The sequence below is a fragment of the Halichoerus grypus genome, chromosome X, assembly GCF_964656455.1.
Source record: "Halichoerus grypus chromosome X, mHalGry1.hap1.1, whole genome shotgun sequence".
In the NCBI taxonomy this organism is placed as follows: Eukaryota; Metazoa; Chordata; class Mammalia; order Carnivora; family Phocidae; genus Halichoerus; species Halichoerus grypus.
The window spans coordinates 43,861,728-43,879,107 of NC_135727.1; the positions used below are offsets into that span (position 1 = coordinate 43,861,728).

The 17,380-nt window shown below is 42.0% G+C and overlaps 1 protein-coding gene and 1 pseudogene across 1 annotated transcript; both read left to right on the forward strand.

Moving 5' to 3' along the window:
- Positions 1-3,537: 3,537 nt before the first annotated feature.
- On the forward strand, positions 3,538-6,551 carry LOC118538232 (thymosin beta-15A). The gene is made up of 3 exons (XM_078064961.1): positions 3,538-3,652; positions 5,087-5,203; positions 6,110-6,551. Exons 2-3 carry the CDS (start codon positions 5,104-5,106, stop codon positions 6,145-6,147), a joined length of 138 nt encoding a protein of 45 aa, XP_077921087.1. The 5' UTR covers positions 3,538-3,652; positions 5,087-5,103; the 3' UTR covers positions 6,148-6,551.
- A 4,569-nt stretch (positions 6,552-11,120) lies between these two features.
- On the forward strand, positions 11,121-11,645 carry LOC118538228 (late histone H2B.L4 pseudogene; annotated as a pseudogene).
- Positions 11,646-17,380: the final 5,735 nt, after the last annotated feature.

The window sequence follows — 17,380 nt, forward strand, 5'->3', positions numbered from 1 at the left end:
CACAACATTGATGATGTTGGAGATAAAGGGGAGAAAGATGGTAGTGGTATTGTTGAATTGGTGTGAGAGAAAGAAATGTAGTGGGAAAAGAGAGGGGCTGGCTTTAGAGGAGAATCTGGAAATATTATATTAGTTTGCTAGGGCTGGCAAAACAAAGGACCACAGACTGGGTGGTTTAAACAACAGAAATTTTTTTTTTTTTTAAAGATTGTATTTATTTATTTGAGGGAGAGAGAAAGAGAGAGAGAGCAGGGGAAAGGTGCAGAGTGAGAGGGAGAAAGAGTCTCAAGCAGACTCTGTGCTGAGCATGAAGCCCAACTCGGGGCTCGATCCCAGGACCCTGAGATCATGAGCCAAAACCAAGAGTCAGCCATTCAATCAACTGTGCCATCCAGGTGCCGCTAAATGAAAGAAATTAATTTTCTCACAGAGGCCAGAGGTCTGAGATCAAGATATCTGCAGGTTTGGTTTGTGGTGAGACCTCTCTCCTTGGCTATTAGGACTTGTCCCTGTGTTTTCAGTCTGTGTTATCTGTGCCCTAATCTCTTCTTAGAGAGATACCAGTCATATTGGAATAGGGTTTACCTATATGACCTCATTTCACCTTAATTACTTTTTAAAAGAGGTAGAGTCACTTTCTGAGGTACTGGGGTTTAGGATTTCAACATATGGATTTTGGGGGATATAATTCAGCCCAAAACAATCATATATGATATCAACAGGAAGGCCATATATACAGATGCAGGTGCTGGTGAGTTAAGCATTATGGTAATAGGTGTCTGTGGAATTATGGTTTAAATTTTCTAGTGAAATAAGGAGCACGTGAAGAATTGGGATGTTGAAGTGGTGTTGGAAGTAAGGGACTGGGTATCTATAGAGTGATTGCTTGGTAGCAGTAAGGGCCTGATTGACATTTGTGGTCATGAATTTAAACTGAAATTAGTCATGTGGTTGTGTATTTTCCCCCAGCTAGGTTTAGCTGTGTGGGTTTAGGCTTCTTGAAGTGTATTTGGACTTAGCCAGAGTAATGATTTTGCCAGGGAAGCAATACAAACTGAGAAAGGAGCAGGAGAGTGAAGGGTATATGTAAATGAGTGACTATAAAGACTGGCCATGGCATTTGAACTAGGGAAGGAGAGGAGAGAAGGCATTAAGGGAGTAAGAGATGGTGAAAATATGGTAGGACCAAAGGACTGGAGATTCTGGTGAGGTTGAAGGATAGTGGGGTCTGGATACCAAAGGGAGTGAGCTTGAAAAAGAAGAGGTGATGGTCATAGAGAGGGATGTTTGAAATTGATATTACAGAGGGGTTGCTAAAATTGCTATGACAAGGCCTAGGGTATAGCCATGTGAGTGTGTAGCTGAGGTGGGGTCAAGGACAATGTCACAAAAGAGAAATGTTCAAGGAACTGAAGGAGTCAGTGTGTCAGAATGATCATTCTTGAGCTCACTGGGAATAAAGACGGGACTACTACCATTGAGAATGACTGTGCTCCAGGAGCTAAAACCTTTGAGAAATTGGGGTGGGGGATGAAGTTTGGTAGATGACAACAAAAATGAAGGCTAGTTGGTGACAAGCCGTCAAAAACTAGAGGTTTTCAGGGATGTGGGAGAGGAATGGTCTAAAGGCAGCAATGAGAAGCAAGGAAGACCAAGGAAGACTTGACCTTCAGGCTCTGCAGTACAATGGTGGTGGGAGAGAAAAATCATCTGCTCCTCTTGAGTGGGCTTCAGGGGACACAGAGTCCCCAGGAAAGATTGATTTCTGTTAGGGGAAGACAATGATGGGCACATTCAGAGAAGAGGTTGGGGATATAGAGGAATTACTGAAGGTGCATTGTGTTTTAGGAGTAGGAAAGGGGTGTGAGAAGTGAACTAAAGGGGAGATGCGGTCACAGCCTTATGGGGGTTAATATGCAGGAGTTGAGGGGTGTTGTGGGGATCTTGGAGTTCTTTTGGTGACTAGCAATAATGGGGATAAACATCATTATTAGATGAGTTCTGATGGATTCAAGGCAGTTAGATTCAAGATAGATTTTGAAGTCTGGGCTACAGAAGGGTGTGTGTGTGTCTGGGACTTCCTGTTTACCCCAAGTGAAATGGAAGTTCAGTCTTATACCTAAAGCACTGGTCCATACAGTGCTCCATATTGTTCCTAGGAACAGAGGTCACATAAATCTGTAATGATAAAAAAAATGATCTAGGAACTATACTTCACATTCAGGATAGGACTACCCCTGGGGAAGTGGAGGGTGAGTGGACATGGGGTGAGGGTCAAGGGAACCTACATTTTTCTTTACTGTTTTTATTCTTAAAAAAAGAGTAAATATACTCAATGTTAACAATATTCAAATCTGAGTGGTAGAAACACTGGTGTTGATTATATTTAATGCCTGGGACACTATAGGTACTCAATAAATATTATTTGTTGAATGAGGGTGGCTTTCTGCTTTAAAGGTCTCTCCAACAAACATACAAAACTCTCAAATTAACAGGAAATGCTAAAAGAGCATAGAAAAGGGAATGAATGGAGAGAGGTGGGGAGGGCCTGAGAAATCTTTGTGGAAAGAGTGGGTGCTGATCTATGTAGAGTATCTTTACCACCATACATGAGCCATATGGCAAATATGGGATACAAGCTAAAGACAGTCTTATCTCCATCTTACCTTAATGCTCTAAGGTTCTGGGTGAGTATCCAGAAAGTGACCTCGAACATTTGGTCCTTTCAAGTAACTACTGGATCCTCACTTTTCTCCCCCAACATGGACACTGGGTGGTGCTGCTGTCCAAAATTTCTGCTCTATCATGGATGTATTACCTCAATTTATAGACAGGTACTTACCTAGTCTCCTGTAGGCCAAGCAAAATGCTAGGGATTGGGGAGATAAAGATAAATAGCCTCAGTAGATCCTCCTCTGATTACCCTACTGACTACTACCATGTTCAGTGGCTGAGAAAGTTGAAAATGTGACTTTTACATAGGAGAGCACCACTGTCACAGAACTGTTCAGCTGTGGGGGTGAATGACTCTGAACTGCCCACCCTCTCAGTGAGCTCCCCTCCTCCATGACCTGGCCAAGGATTAGAACAGATGCCACTGAGCATTGCTTGCAAACCATTGTTTGGTTATCACAGTGTACTTAGGCTCTGTGGCTATAAAAAGCCAGTTCCAGATGTTGGAAGCTAACTGGGCAAGAAAGAAGTGTTTGCTTATATCGAGGCCCCAATTATCTTGGAGGAGTGAGTAAACTTGGGAAGGAGGGAAGTGGATCCTCAGCACGAAAACAGTGGGAGAAACCGGGGAGGCAGGCAGGCGATCCCTCGGCGAATCAGAGAGGGCTTGGACAGGGTCTGGGGAGGCGGCTCCGGTATGAAGTCATCAAGACACTTGCAGGGCAGAGGTCCTGAGTAGAGGGGAGACAGCGGGCTCAAGCCTACAAGACGAAAGCGGGGGGGGGGGGGGGCGAAGAGGCGGGCCTGGGATTCCCTCATCCAATCAGAGATGGCTGGGGGGGGTCTGGGGCGGGGCCTGGGGGCGGAGACTGCTCCGCGACTACAACTGCAGGGTTCCGCGCGGGAAGGCTAACGTCGTCCTGTGTGTGGAGTGGCGTTGGTCCAGCCGTCAGCCTTTCACCCGTCTTCAAGCCATCAGGTGAGGACCTGCGGTCCCGGCGGAACCAGAAGACTATGGGGACAGGAGGGCGCAGCGGCTGCGGGGCGGAGGGGGTCGGTCTCTCGGGAACCGGTGGGGCCGGGTCGGGACTGGCGTTTTGTAACTGCGTCTCCTAGAGAGTCCACGCCTTTGTCTTCTGCGGCGCCGCCTTCTGCGCGTTGCCGGGTCCTCCCTGGGTGGGTCCTTGGGAGGCCCGAGGGGGCGGTCCCTCAGAGCGGCCGGTCCGCTGTGACTGCAAGCCCGAGGCTGAGAGGACGAGGACTTTCGGTGCTGCCCGGAATGGGCCCTCTGGGGCAGGCCCTTCGCGTTCTCCCTTTGTGGCCAAAAGGTGGGCTGCGCGCCCGACAAAGATGATGGTTATTTTAAAATGTAAGCAAACTGCTCCTGACAAACAGACCCACGCCCCCAGCCTTTTATGATCTGTTAGTCCCTGTTTCCCTACCTTGGAGATTGGCATCTGATCCCTCGTCAGAGGAGGGTCTTAGGGTGACCTCGACGGAAGGGAGGCATACTTGGGACTTCTGGCTGCTTGGGGGCCTCTCCATTCTACTCTGGGCACTAGACCTGTCTTACCCCTACCAGGGTGGGACCAGGCACGCGCTTGAGAGCTCTGTTTTCCGGTCTCTGGGGTCTCCTATTGTCCTGTTGACAAATCCGGAATGGTCACAGGGCACCTCATCTCCTAACCTTTCCCTTTGCAGAGAAAATATGGTGAAATAAAAATCAACTCTATTTGTTTACCCTGTTCTGCTGAAGTCCTTGGTCTGATCCTAATTAGTTGTGTCTTCTTACAGCATTTACAAAACATGCCATAAGGAGCTAGTATGAGACATGTAATTAGTTATGATCAGATTAAATCCCTTCCCTCTCTTATTGTGGCTCCTTAATCTACTGTCTTTGGGCAGATAAAATGGAAAGAAGCTAGTACAACTTTTTAACCACCCTTTTTTTGTGTGTGCTGCTCATATCCCCCAGGAAAAGTGCCCCCCCCAAAGTAATTGACTAGAAAGTGAAGATGCTCAAATAGTGCTATCTCCTGTGACAATTCATCAGCTGGTTAAACCCAGTCCATATTTTTTCTTCTCTCCCTATCTGCTCATGTGTTTCTATCACCTTCATTTTACCTTTGCTGTGATTTTAAGAGTCAGACATATTGACTCCAGTTTCTAGAGCATCTTGGTTTCTGGTGCATCCTGATTCAGTGGCATTTACTGCTTATCAGAAATAGGGTAATGACATGGAATAAAAAGTATTCTAATAAAAACACGACATTTCTAAGATCTGCTGCTTGTTTCCTGTTGAAAATCAGCAGGTAAAATACACATTAATATTAAATGTGAGAATTTTGGCTGTTACTCCTTAGTCTGATAACAGTTCTACCAGATAGGTTTGTTAAATGTTTTTTTTTTTCAGTCTTTCTTTTAGTCAAGATGAGTGATAAGCCAGATTTGTCTGAAGTGGAGAAGTTTGACAGGTCAAAACTGAAGAAAACTAATACTAAAGAAAAAAATACTCTTCCCTCAAAGGAAAGTAAGTCATGGGGGCTTTCTAGTTGAGACAAACAATGGTGAAAATTAATAGGTTCAGTAAATAAACTCTTCTTGTAAATTTTGCCACAAAGTAAGCAATAATTAAAGTACCAATGTATTTAATGCAACATCTAAAAATATCAAATAGTTGCTTCTTACCTGGCTCATATGAGTGGTTCTCACAAAATAGGCCCTAGTAGTAATGGAGAATTTTTTAAAAACTGTGTTTTTTTGGTTGTTGAAAAAAATTACTAAAAGCCACATTAAAACCAATCTTGGGATATTGGACTCAGTATTATAAACATCTTAGTTTTGTCCAATTTTTGGTTATTTGCCATTTTTATGCACCTAACAATTTGGGTCTGTGATCTCATCCCTAAAGAGCTGTATAAACTTTGTGGTTTTGGCCTTCTCTACCTGATGACAAGATGAGGTAGGAGAACCAGTGTAGCTCTTGGGTATAGTCAGGTCTCCCAGGGATCAAGGGATCAGTTTTGCCCTCCTGACTTACAATCTGCTGGAGAAACTCCAAACCAAGGGGCACATTTTTTCATGTCAGCATTATTTGAAAGTTAATCAAAATTGTCTGAAATGGTATATCTTTCAAATTGTATAGGGATAGCTAAATCTGAAGAAAATGCTTCAGTTCCTCTTCATTCTTAAAATAACATATGGAAAAAATGGCAACAGCATAGATCTACCTCTTAAATGGGAAAAAACCCTGCAGTTGATGTAGATTCTAATGAACATTCAGGTGGTTTACACACACACACACACACACACACATCCCTGTAAGCAGGTATGGCAGCCTTCAGTGACTTGGAAAAGTACTTTTGGGGAAGAAACTGAACTTAATCTGAGAAAAAAACCTTCTTAATGATTTTTTTATGTTTGTTTTTTCCCCCAGCTATCCAGCAGGAGAAAGAGTGTGTTCAAACTTCATAAGATGGGAATCTCCTCCCACAAGCAGTTTTCAACAATGCCTGAGTGTCTCGGTTTGGGGCTTTTTTTTTTGTAAACCTATGTGCTTGTAGAGATTTTAGGCACCTTCTAATGCTTCACACCCGTACTCCCTGGCTAAGATGTCAGGAGTAGCCAGTGTTCCCTTATGTTCATTTTGTAAACTTTCCATTGATGCATAAACTCCAGCTGGCAGATGTTGTCCATAATCCCACCATTGATGACCTTTGTGTGTGATGTTCTTCTACCCCCTACAGGATAAGCTACTTTTCACCTTCTACAATGGGTGTCTCCATTGCTCCATAATCTTCATGAAGGGGCATGGGTTTGCAGATTTTCAGTTTATTTTCATTTCTAATGTGGCAATAAAATAATAAATCAAATCAATACATTAAGGCTCCTGTGATTCATTCCTAGTGGTCTTCCAAAGAATGGAAGTACCAAGGGTACTCTTTTTAGCCAAACAAAATGGTTGCAGGAAAGACACTTTGGCAGATCATTCACATGGATAGGCTCTCTGCTGTCCAGGTGCAGTGGGTCCTGACTTAGTGATGCTAGGTGCTTTTTCCTTAGAGTTGGAATCATACAATTCGAGACCTTGGAAGAAGAGGTCATGTGGACTAGCCCCCTTATCTTGGAAATGAAGAAATGAAAACATCTGAAGTGATGATCTAAGGTGAATAAGAGCTGGAATTCTAGCTGGGCTGTCTTGCTTTCTCAAATGTGCTTTTAAATTTAATGGAAGGAGATGCCTAAGGCTGGTAATAGATGCAGAAGGGCATAGGAGGCACATGCTAGTACACACTGTGCTAAGCACATCACATCTTACTATTGAGCAGAAACTCAGAAATCTAATACCTGCTGATGACCCACAGCATTGAATCTCTTGGTCTCCTTGTCCTGAACAAAATTCACTATCTTAATGAATCAAGTATTGGTTATTCATGGTGAGCATAAGTGTTATGGACTAAATTGTTCTCCCCCACCCCCCAAAAAATTCATATGTTGAAGCCCTAACCCCGAATGTGACTGGATCTGGGGATAGGGTATTTAGGAGGTAATTAAGGTTAATTGAGGTCCTAAGGGTGGGGCCCTAATCTGATAGAACTGTGGCTTTAAAAGAAGAGGAAGAAACACCAGAGATCGCTCTCCCTGCCATGTGAGGACACAAGGGAGTGGCCATCTGCAAGGCAGGAAGAGAGTTCTCAGCAGAAACTGAGCCTGCAGGACCTTGTTCTGGGACTTCTATCCTTCAGAACTGTGAGAAAATAAATATCTCTTGTTTAAGCCACCCAGTTTATGGTACTTTGTTATGGCAACTCAGACTAATACAATAAGGAATACATATAAATTGGCAAGCTCTGATACCTGCCCTTAAACAATACTTTCATCACTTAAAATTTATAAGAACCAATCACCTATAATCCCACCAATTAGAAGTATCAATATTTGAGTGTATGACAATCCAGACTGGTCTATTAATATTCATATATTTTCCTACAAAAAGTGATTATGCTGTCTGTACCTATTTGCAACCTCAAGTATTATCTTACCATCTCCTTCCAAGGGCTGACATCCTTAAATAATCACTGGGTTTACAGGAAGTGGAAGCTGTTTTCAATAACATAAACTTCAATAAGTAAAACAGTAGTTGGGTTAACTCTGATTAAATGTCAGTTAGGTAACACAATCACAAGGCCAGAACATTTCAGAGTTTGAAGTAACCATGTTGGTCATCAATACCTTACCTCTTGCCTGAAGTAATTATCTGGCAGAGTCACTCAGCTTCTTGCTGTGACAGGCTGCTTACACTGTGCCCAAACCTGCCTTCCTATAGCTTCTATCCAATAGTCCTAGGACTGTGTCCTGGAGACCCAAACAATGTGGTTGTCCCTCCTCAAATATTTGAAGTCAGCTATTGTATGTCTGCCTCTATAACTCCAGGGCTTCTCCTGATGACATTTCCCTTATCCTTTGAATCCAACTTACATGAATGGGGAACATCCTGGTTGCTGATGTGCTCAAGTTTGCTCATGATGAGATCTCTTTGCATCCTGATTCTGTCATCCAAAACATTTGCTCTCCTTTCAACACTGGTATTTGTAAATATGAGAAACATACTGTATATCCATGATAGATTCAGCAACCTCTGTATTTGCATATCATTTAGGCTGCATTTGCACAAGATTAGGATTATTTCAAAGGGCCTGACAGAAAGAATGAACGTTGTCAGGTGACCTGGGATTGGATAATAATCCATTGTTCAGTTGCATCTGTTAATAATAGTTTCATTAACATTGATTCTATCTTGAGCAGTGTGTTAGGCTGAGATGAGAGGTACATGGTGGCAGGTGAAAGACGTAGCTACTAAGTGAGTACTCATACAGACAGGAGATGGGAAAAACAATTGCTCACCTAGAGTAGTTTTACTCAGCATTTCTTTTTTCTTTTTCTTTTTTTTTTTTTTTTAAAGTAGGCTCCATGCCCATTGTGGAGCCCAAAGTGGGGCCTGAACTCAAGATCCTGAGCTCAAGATCTGAACTGAGATCCAGAGTGGGACGCTTAACCAACTGAGCTGCTCAAGTGCCCCTCAGCATTTCTTAAATATATAATGTGGGGCAAAGCTTCTAGTTACTAGATTCACTTGCCTGTCTAACCAGAGCCATAGTTTTCCCCCAATAAACCCACTAGTAGTAGGGATTGAGATTTAGGGCCCTGAACAAACAAGGGAGGAAAATATATAACATATATAATATTAAATATATATATATTTATATATATAAATAAATAAAATATATAAATATGTTATATATTTTTCCTCCTCAGTCTCTAAGGGTGAACACCCAGGAACACTTACTGGTTCACACTTATCACCTGCTCCCACTTTGAGCCAATGGCTGTGGTTCAGGATCTGCAGGTCCTTCATTGGCTGAACCAGTGGAGGGTGGGGTTTGGGCTACTCTGATTGGATATTCCCGTCATCCCATGAGGCATAACTGCAGGTTCTGAAGCTTTGCATTTTAAAAAACAAAAGAGTATTAAAAAAACCCCAAAAAAGTATAGACCAGAAAACAATAGAATTGGATAAATCTGAGCTAGTTAGATTAGTTATTCAGTTCTAGGAAGCTTGAAAAAGGCACTATTTTATGAGCTTCCTGATTTAGCTCATTTCTGTACTGTGTTTGGATCCTCGGTTATTTATTTAAATGAACTCCACAGTAGGGGTCGTGTTGAAAAAAGTCTATATGGGGTATTTTGTTTTATGAACAATGTTTCCCCCAGTTTGATGCTTGTAATTTATTATCTACAGCAGTAAAGCTGTTTGTCTTACTTAAAAAGTCTTTTCTGTAATGTGACACCAAATTTATTAATATTTGAAGTAGAATTTTTGTATTCTCCTTTATAAATGGGACTTCTCAGAAATTTGTTTAGCACACATTCTTCAATAGGTTTTGCCATCATATTATATTTTCTTGAAATAAGAAAGAGGGATTTTTTTCATTATCTGGAACTATTTTATTAGCAGTAGAATTACCTGATCCTTGAAGGTTTGATAAGACACACCCGTGGAAGCCAGGCCATTTGGGACCATAGCTCATTGATGACCTCTATTTCTTTAATTCTTCTTTGTTTGATTCAATTTCTATAATTGGTTTGGTTTTATAATTTCCTTGGTTCAAATGTTAAACTGTTTTGCATTCATACATGTAGAAATATGTTTGCATGTATCACCAAAAATTCCAAAAGTGTTGGAGTTTTAATTTTAAAACATTTCCCATTTTATTGATAACCTTTCTCTCCTTAAGGAGGTTTCTTAGAGAATTAGGTTAATATATATTTTTCATCAAATAGCTCTTATAAGTATTAATCAATATTAGCATTTAAAGTATTTTTAGGATCTAAGGGGCGCCTGGGTGGCTCAGTCGTTAAGCGTCTGCCTTCGGCTCAGGTCATGATCCTGGGGTCCTGGGATCGAGCCCCACAGTGGGCTCTCTAATTGGCAGGAGGCCTGCTTCTCCCTCTCCCACTTCCCCGCTTGTGTTCCTTCTCTCACTGTTGTCTCTGTCAAATAAATAAATAAAATCTTTTAAAAAAAAGTATTTTTAGGATCTAAGTATTGATAAGAAAATTTTAAACGTGGTACATGTTTAAGGATTTAAAACTGTATCTGTAAGTATTTTCATTTCTGTATATGTTCTAATTTTGGAGATGGTGGTTTTGCCATTTCTTTCCCAAATCACAGAGTTCTTATGAGAACTGAAGACACTGGTTAGTAAGCAGGTCTCTTGATTGTGGGAGCACTCTGGTAGCTATGTCAGAGTTTCTCCTCAAGCCATAGTGGCCACCCAGTATATTGTGGATTAGAGGTGAAATGGCCAATTTTTGGCACAGTCATAGTGTTGGAGGTATAACTTTGGTTAGGAAGGTCACATTCTGCCAAGGGACTAAAATTGACATTCCACAATATAGGTGATTTGAGTGATATATTTTTTAAAAGATTTATTTATTTGAGAAAAGAGGAGAAAGAGAGAGAGGTGGAGAGATATAGAGAGAGCGCAGTGGGGAGCAACAGAGGGAAAGGGAAAGAATCTCAAGCAGACACCCTACTGGGGGGGGGGAGCTCCACAAGGGGCTAAATTTCACCATCCTGAGATCATACTCTGAGTAGAAATAAAGAGTCAGACGCTGAAACAACTGAGCTAACCAGGCAATCTTGAGTGATATTTTTTTAAAGTTTTCATTATATAGGCATCAGTTAGCTGCTATTCTCAGAAGACCTTTTGTTCTTTGTGGCATCTTACAAAGATTTTCTAACTGACGGCCCAAGAAGTTTAGAGGGCATCAGAATTCCCTCTCTGATTATCCAATGTGATGTCAAGCTCGAGGGTATGCAATCACAGGGGACACAGCCTGGCTTAGAGCCCCGCTTCCTTGCATTGCATTTTGTGCAATCAGATATGGAGTTTGCCTGTGACGTCAGGAAATGCAGCGACTGTAAATGGGACAGCGCCCCTCTGCAGCCGCCATTGTACTTCCTTCTGAGCTGTCGGGAAGGCGAGCCCCACATGGCTGAGCCTGGCTGTGAGACCTCTTCTGGCGAATGCCCGGACACGGAGGAGCCCAAAACAGTGGACTCAAAGAGCCTGAAGCACAAGCAGCCAAGGCGCCAATGCCGCCGCTGCCACCGCCGCCGCCGCCGCTGCCCCAACAGTTTCGCTATCTACTTCCCCAGGGCTCTGAAGCAGGTTCACGAGGGCCTGAGCCTCTCGCAGAAGACCGTGAGCATCTTGGATTCGTTCGTTAAGGACATCTTCGAGCGCATCGCCGACGAAGCCTCTCGCCTGGCCCGCTCCACCAAGTGCTCCACCATCACCTTCAGGGAGATCCAGACAGCCGTGCGCCTGCTGTTCCCCGGGGAGATTGGCAAGCACGCCGTGTCCGAGGGCAACCAAGCCATCATCAGGTACACCCTCCGCCAATGAGCTGCCTCCGGACCACCTGACCACGTAGCAAACCAAAGGCTCTTTTCAGAGCCACCTCACTTGGCGGGAAAAGACCTGTAGCTTTAAAAAGTGGGACAAACTCTAGAGTTTTTGTTCTTGTTGTGGCATTCTGCGGATATTTAAAGTAGTTTCACTTTGAACCAAACAGGATCGGCACTGCTTTAATGTATATTTGAGTGCAGTTTATTCCTTGGACAACTGTGGACTCTCCTTAACCATGCCACTTTTCTTGGCTTTCCCAAGCAGTCATTTCTGCTAGATATTTCTGTAGGTCAGCCTCAGTGGGGGTTATTTTTGTTATAATGATGTTTACCTTTTTCTCTCTCATTCTCTCATGAGCGTGTGGTGAATTTTTCAGAGGTTCGTTATGGGTGATATGGCAACAGATAACGTGCAGAAGCTGATATAAGAATCCATCTGACTTCTGTTAGGCGGGTTATTGAAGAGACTTTTAAGTATCTGAAGCAACGTCAATCTCCTTTATGCTTTTATAGAAAAAAATATTTTTCATATGCATTTGAAATTGATGTTAATGTCATAGAATGAGTTCCTATTACAATTTTTAAATGGATTCTGGAATACATTTATGAAAATTTCTGTCGTAATATTGTGTACAGTAAATATTGGCAGATGTTATTGACAAAACAGCTTTGGTGGTTCCTCTTTATTTATTTACTTGTTTTTGTTTTGTTTGTTTCTTTAATCAGGTCTTTTATTTCAATAGCAGAGAAAGCAGTACTGTCATAGTTGTGATAATATCACCCTCGCACTATACAATGTTTTTTAGTTTACGGCATATTTTTACAGGTACTATTTTATCTGGTGTTTACAACAATGCTATCATAACTAGTTTATTACAGAAGCAACTCAGATCCAGAGAGCACAGAGTCCCAAAACTCGTAAGTGCAAGATCGGTTCTTGAACGCAGGAGATCCACACGCTCCACCAAGGTCCATAAGAAAATGTGGAGAAAAGACATACAGTTGAAATAATTTTCCTGGTGCTTAAGAAAACTGTATTCGGTTACTTCTTACCACCTCTCATTTAAATTCGTCATCTTCTTTATCTTGTCCCCCCACCCCCACCATTCTTACTACCTAAAGATTGAAAATATGGCTCATTCATTCACTCAACAGAATTCTTGGTATCTACTCTATCTGGAATAGACACTGCAAATATGTCTATGAGTAAAAAAAACAAACGACCATGCCTGACTTCAGGTTGCATTTGCTTAGAGTCTGCTAAGGTTCCTGTTTATTTCTAAGAGTGTAGAGTTTCCCAAGATAAAGCTTATGTTAATGTCATAAGCCACCTTCTGATTGGGGAAGGTCGGCCTAAACGACATATTTACTCATGTACATATTTACTCATGTGCAGTGCAATCAGATCAACTAAAACTATTTAGGTTCTCTTTTTTTTTAGCGTTTAAATCTTTTTAAAATTTAATTTCCAAATATTCGCAAATACTTTTTGACTGTAATGCTGATAAAAAGATTTCTTGTCACTTTCGGGCTCTAATAAGAATGATAGTAGCATTTCATCAGCAAAGGTGGTATTAAGATTTTGTTTGAGATTTATGTGCTCAGAATAACAATTTTGGTTTTCTGAGCCATTTCAGGTCACTTATTCGATATGAAACATGCCCTTTCAGTAGCTTTAGCAGCCATTGCAAACACTCTTTTCTCTTGGTTTATTTAAGTAAATTATCGCTGTTCCAATATTAAAATTTCCTTAAATTTGTGGAAGGGAAGCCCTTCATTGGAGGCACTTCGAAGAAGTATGTAGCCCGGAGATACGTATTGTGTGGTTTGTTTGCTGATGTCGTTTAGGCCTACCTTCCCCAATCAGAAGTGATCTGAAAGCTCTAAGTTCATCTGAGCTCTTTCTTTACTCCCAATTTTATCAGCATTCACATCTATTTCTTAACCTCATTGAAATGCAAGCCCGACACTAATCACCCTACTTCATTCTCCAACTCATTCCTCTTTCTTCAAAAGGAGTTGTTGTCACAATCCCTGAGTGAGTGATTTTGCATTTTCTCACAAGACGGGCTCCAAGATGCCCTAAGATTAAGAATGTCAGTGTGCTGCCTGGAGCTTTCTGCTCTACCTACCTTTAGAAGGTGCTCAAACAGGTTCGCCCTGATTAACAGTATCTATTCTGAGGGTATGACCATCATGCGCCCCGCTGTTAGTGATCGTCTCCATCATCCAGTGAACTGCTTTTGAGGGCACTCAGTCAGCAGATCCAATTTTTGCTTTTACCTGGAATGTGAACTTCCTGAGAAGAGAGACCTTGTCTCATTTGCTGTCATATATCAGGACTGAGTACCATGTATGGCGCTCGGTAGGGACTCAGTATTTGCTGAATAAATATGGGAAGACGGAGGAGAGCAGATGGTCTAGAGTCCCAGAAGAGGCGGTGATGGCTTGGGAAAGAAAAGGCAAACCGCAGTGGGTTGAGGAGTGAGTGGTGGATGAGGAATGGAGATAGAAATAGGGTACTCTTTCAAAGAAGAGGGATACCGGTCAGTCAGTAGGAAGAGAGTGTTAATGGTATCACAGAAGAGGGGTTTTTTTTAGGATTGGGAGATAGGACAATGTCTAGAGGTAGTCAGTAACAGTGGCTGAATCTCAGTTAATGGTATTGCTGTTACATTACTATCATCATCACCATTCCTCTACCATAAGATTTTCCATAAAGTATCCCTTTCGTCAGAACCCCAGTGGACCAGTTCTCTATTCCTCCCCTCGGGCTGTGAGTTCTCCATCAAGATAGCATTCTACGGAGCTCTGTCATATATAGGCCGTGTGGCATTAGGCTGCTTGCTTCATTTCCTTTTCTCTTAATTGTAATGACCCACACCTATTTTAACAGGATAAAGAAAGCTAGCTTGGGCCGTCTCTCCAATCCCACTCCTGGCAGTCCTTTAAGAAGGCCCAGCTTCCATGGGGCCCTGTGTTTTGATTTTTACTGCAGAGAGGTGCTGGGCCCTGTCAATTCTCCATGAGTCCTGGGCAATTAAATGCTGCTTCTTAATCAAACTCTGACTGTAGATTTATTTGTTCCAGGCATTGGCAATACAAAGCACCACCAATGGGTAACATTTCACGAGGACTTACTAGGTGTCAGGTGTCAGGAGCTTTATATGCATGTATTTTTAATCTAAGAAACACATAATGCCTAATATATACTAGAAATATTTCTAAGCACTTCAAATGTGGTAACTCATTTAACCCTCCTAAGAGTCCCATGTTCCAGACGGGGAGACCAAGGCACAGAAAGATGAAGTAAGTTGCTCAATGTCAATGAGCTAGTAAGCAGAAGAGCTAGGACTGGAAACCAGACCACCTGGCGCTAGGTTTTGGGCCCTCACACCACTACAGTGTAAAGCTCCTGGCTTAAGCTTGACAACAGTCCAGTGAAGCTGGTACTGTTATTCAACTCCATTTTCCCCTGAGGCTCAGAGAAATTAGGTTACTTTCCTAAAGTCACACAGCTGATAAGCGGTAGACCAGGTTTGAATGAGGTTTGTCTGACTCGGAAGCTTATAACCATTTGGATGGCATGTAAATTCCTTCCTCTAACAATTTCATCCTTTTGGCTATATGTGCATTTCACCAATACAATTGTTTATTGAATATAGCTATTTTAAGGAACGTATTTTCAAGATTTTTGAAAACATTTTCCTAAGCCATAATATCTGCAACGTCACAGGATAACATGGTGTTCGTATATTTAAATTCACACTAACTAAACTGCTTAACTGTAAGAAAAAAAATCTGTGTACCACTTAAAACCATCTCGTGTGCCTGCAGAGGCATGTATACCACACTTGGGGATGTATTACATTCTATCACACTTCTAACCCACGGCCCACCCTTCATCCCCAAAGTTCTGTTCAAACCACTTTTCCTAAAAACCACAGGGGATGTTGGTTTCCTTCCTGGACTCAGAGAGACGTACATTGAGTGGACTTCCTAGGCTGCTCACAACCCACTGGTCAGAACATTACTTGCATTCCACTGATGTTTGGTGGTGGGGGGCGTGGACGGGTAGTTCCAAGGAATCATTCATCGGACACAGCGGAGCTAACGAAAACACTGATCAATACTTTTAGAACATTTTAGTTTTGTGGCAAAACACGGCTGTCTTAGGAAGGAGAAGAGTGGCAGAGTGGGCTCTCTATTAAAACATGTGCTGAAGAACAGGAGGTGCCAACTGGTTAAGGGCCTGCCGGAGTTGGCAGGATAGCCTTGGACGGTGCTCGAAAGACATGTCAGAGATCTCAACCCACCACAGTTGTCAGTAAAACACGTGTGGCAAGGAGTGCAAAAGCAAGCCATGTACACCTCGTCTGCCAAGGCTAAAACCTCAGAGGAGAAGGGAGTGTGGGAGGGTGCTTAGCAGCCAACAAAGCCCTCCTTATAACCACTTCACAGGTACCTGGTTGAAGGAAATTAACCAGACTGTGGAGAGGAAGGCTTAAGGTTTCGCGTCTTACATTTCATCTCTAGCCCATGGTGTAAGACGGTGATCCCATTCCATTCTTTTGCATGCGGCTGTCCAGGTTTCCCAATACCACTGAAGAGACTGTTCTTTCCCCCGTTGTATATTCTTGGCTCTTTTTGTAAATTAATTGACCGTATATGTCTGGATTTCTTTCTGAGCTCTCTATAGTCTCATCTGTGGATCTCGGCATCTGTTTTTATGCCGATACCATACTGTTTTGATTGTTATAGCTTTGTAAAAGTGTTTGAAATCCAGGAGTGTGAGGCCTCTGCCTTTGTTCTTCTTTCTCAAGACTGCGCTGACTATTTTGGGCTTTGTGTTTGTTTGATTGATTGATTGTTCGTGGTTCCATACAAAGTTTAGGATTGTTTGTTCTATTCTTGTGAAAACTGCCATTGAATTTCGGTAGAGATTGCACTGCATCTCCAGATTGCTTTGGGTGGGATAGACAGTTAACGATACCAACTCTTCCCATCCCTGAGGATGGAATATCTTTCCATTTATTTGTGTCTTCTTCAATTTTTTTCTTCATCGTCTTATAGTTTTCAGTGCACAGGTCTTTTGCCTCCTTGGTTAAATTTAATCCCAGTTATTTTCTTCCTTATGATATGATTGTAAATGGATTGGTTTCTTGATTTCTCTTTCTTATAGGTCATTTGCAGTGTGCAGAAATGCGACAGATTTTTGCAGTTTGATTTTCCTGCAACTTTACTGAATCCATTTATTAGTTCTAACAGTGTTTTGGTGGAGTCTCTCAGGTTTTCTATATGTGATATTAAGTCGTCTCCAAATAGTGACAGTTCTACTTCTTCCCTTACAATTTGGATGCCTTTTCATTTCTTTACTTGTCTAAATGCTCTGGCTAGAACTTTCAATATTTTGTAGAATAAAAGTGGCAAAAGTGGGCGTTCTTATCTTGTTTCTGATCTCAGAGAAATTGCTTTCAGCTTTTCACCATTGAGTATGACGTTGGCTGTGTGCTTGTCACACATGGCCTTTACTATGTTGAGGTGTGTCCCCTCCATCCCCACTTCCTCAGAGGTTTTTTTTTTTTTTTTTTAAATCAGAAACGGGTATTAAGTTTTATCAAATACTCTTTTCTGCATCTACTAAGACGATTATATGATTTTATCCTTTGGTTAATGCAGTGTATCACAATTATTGATTTGCCTATGTTGCACCATCCTTGCATCACAGAGATA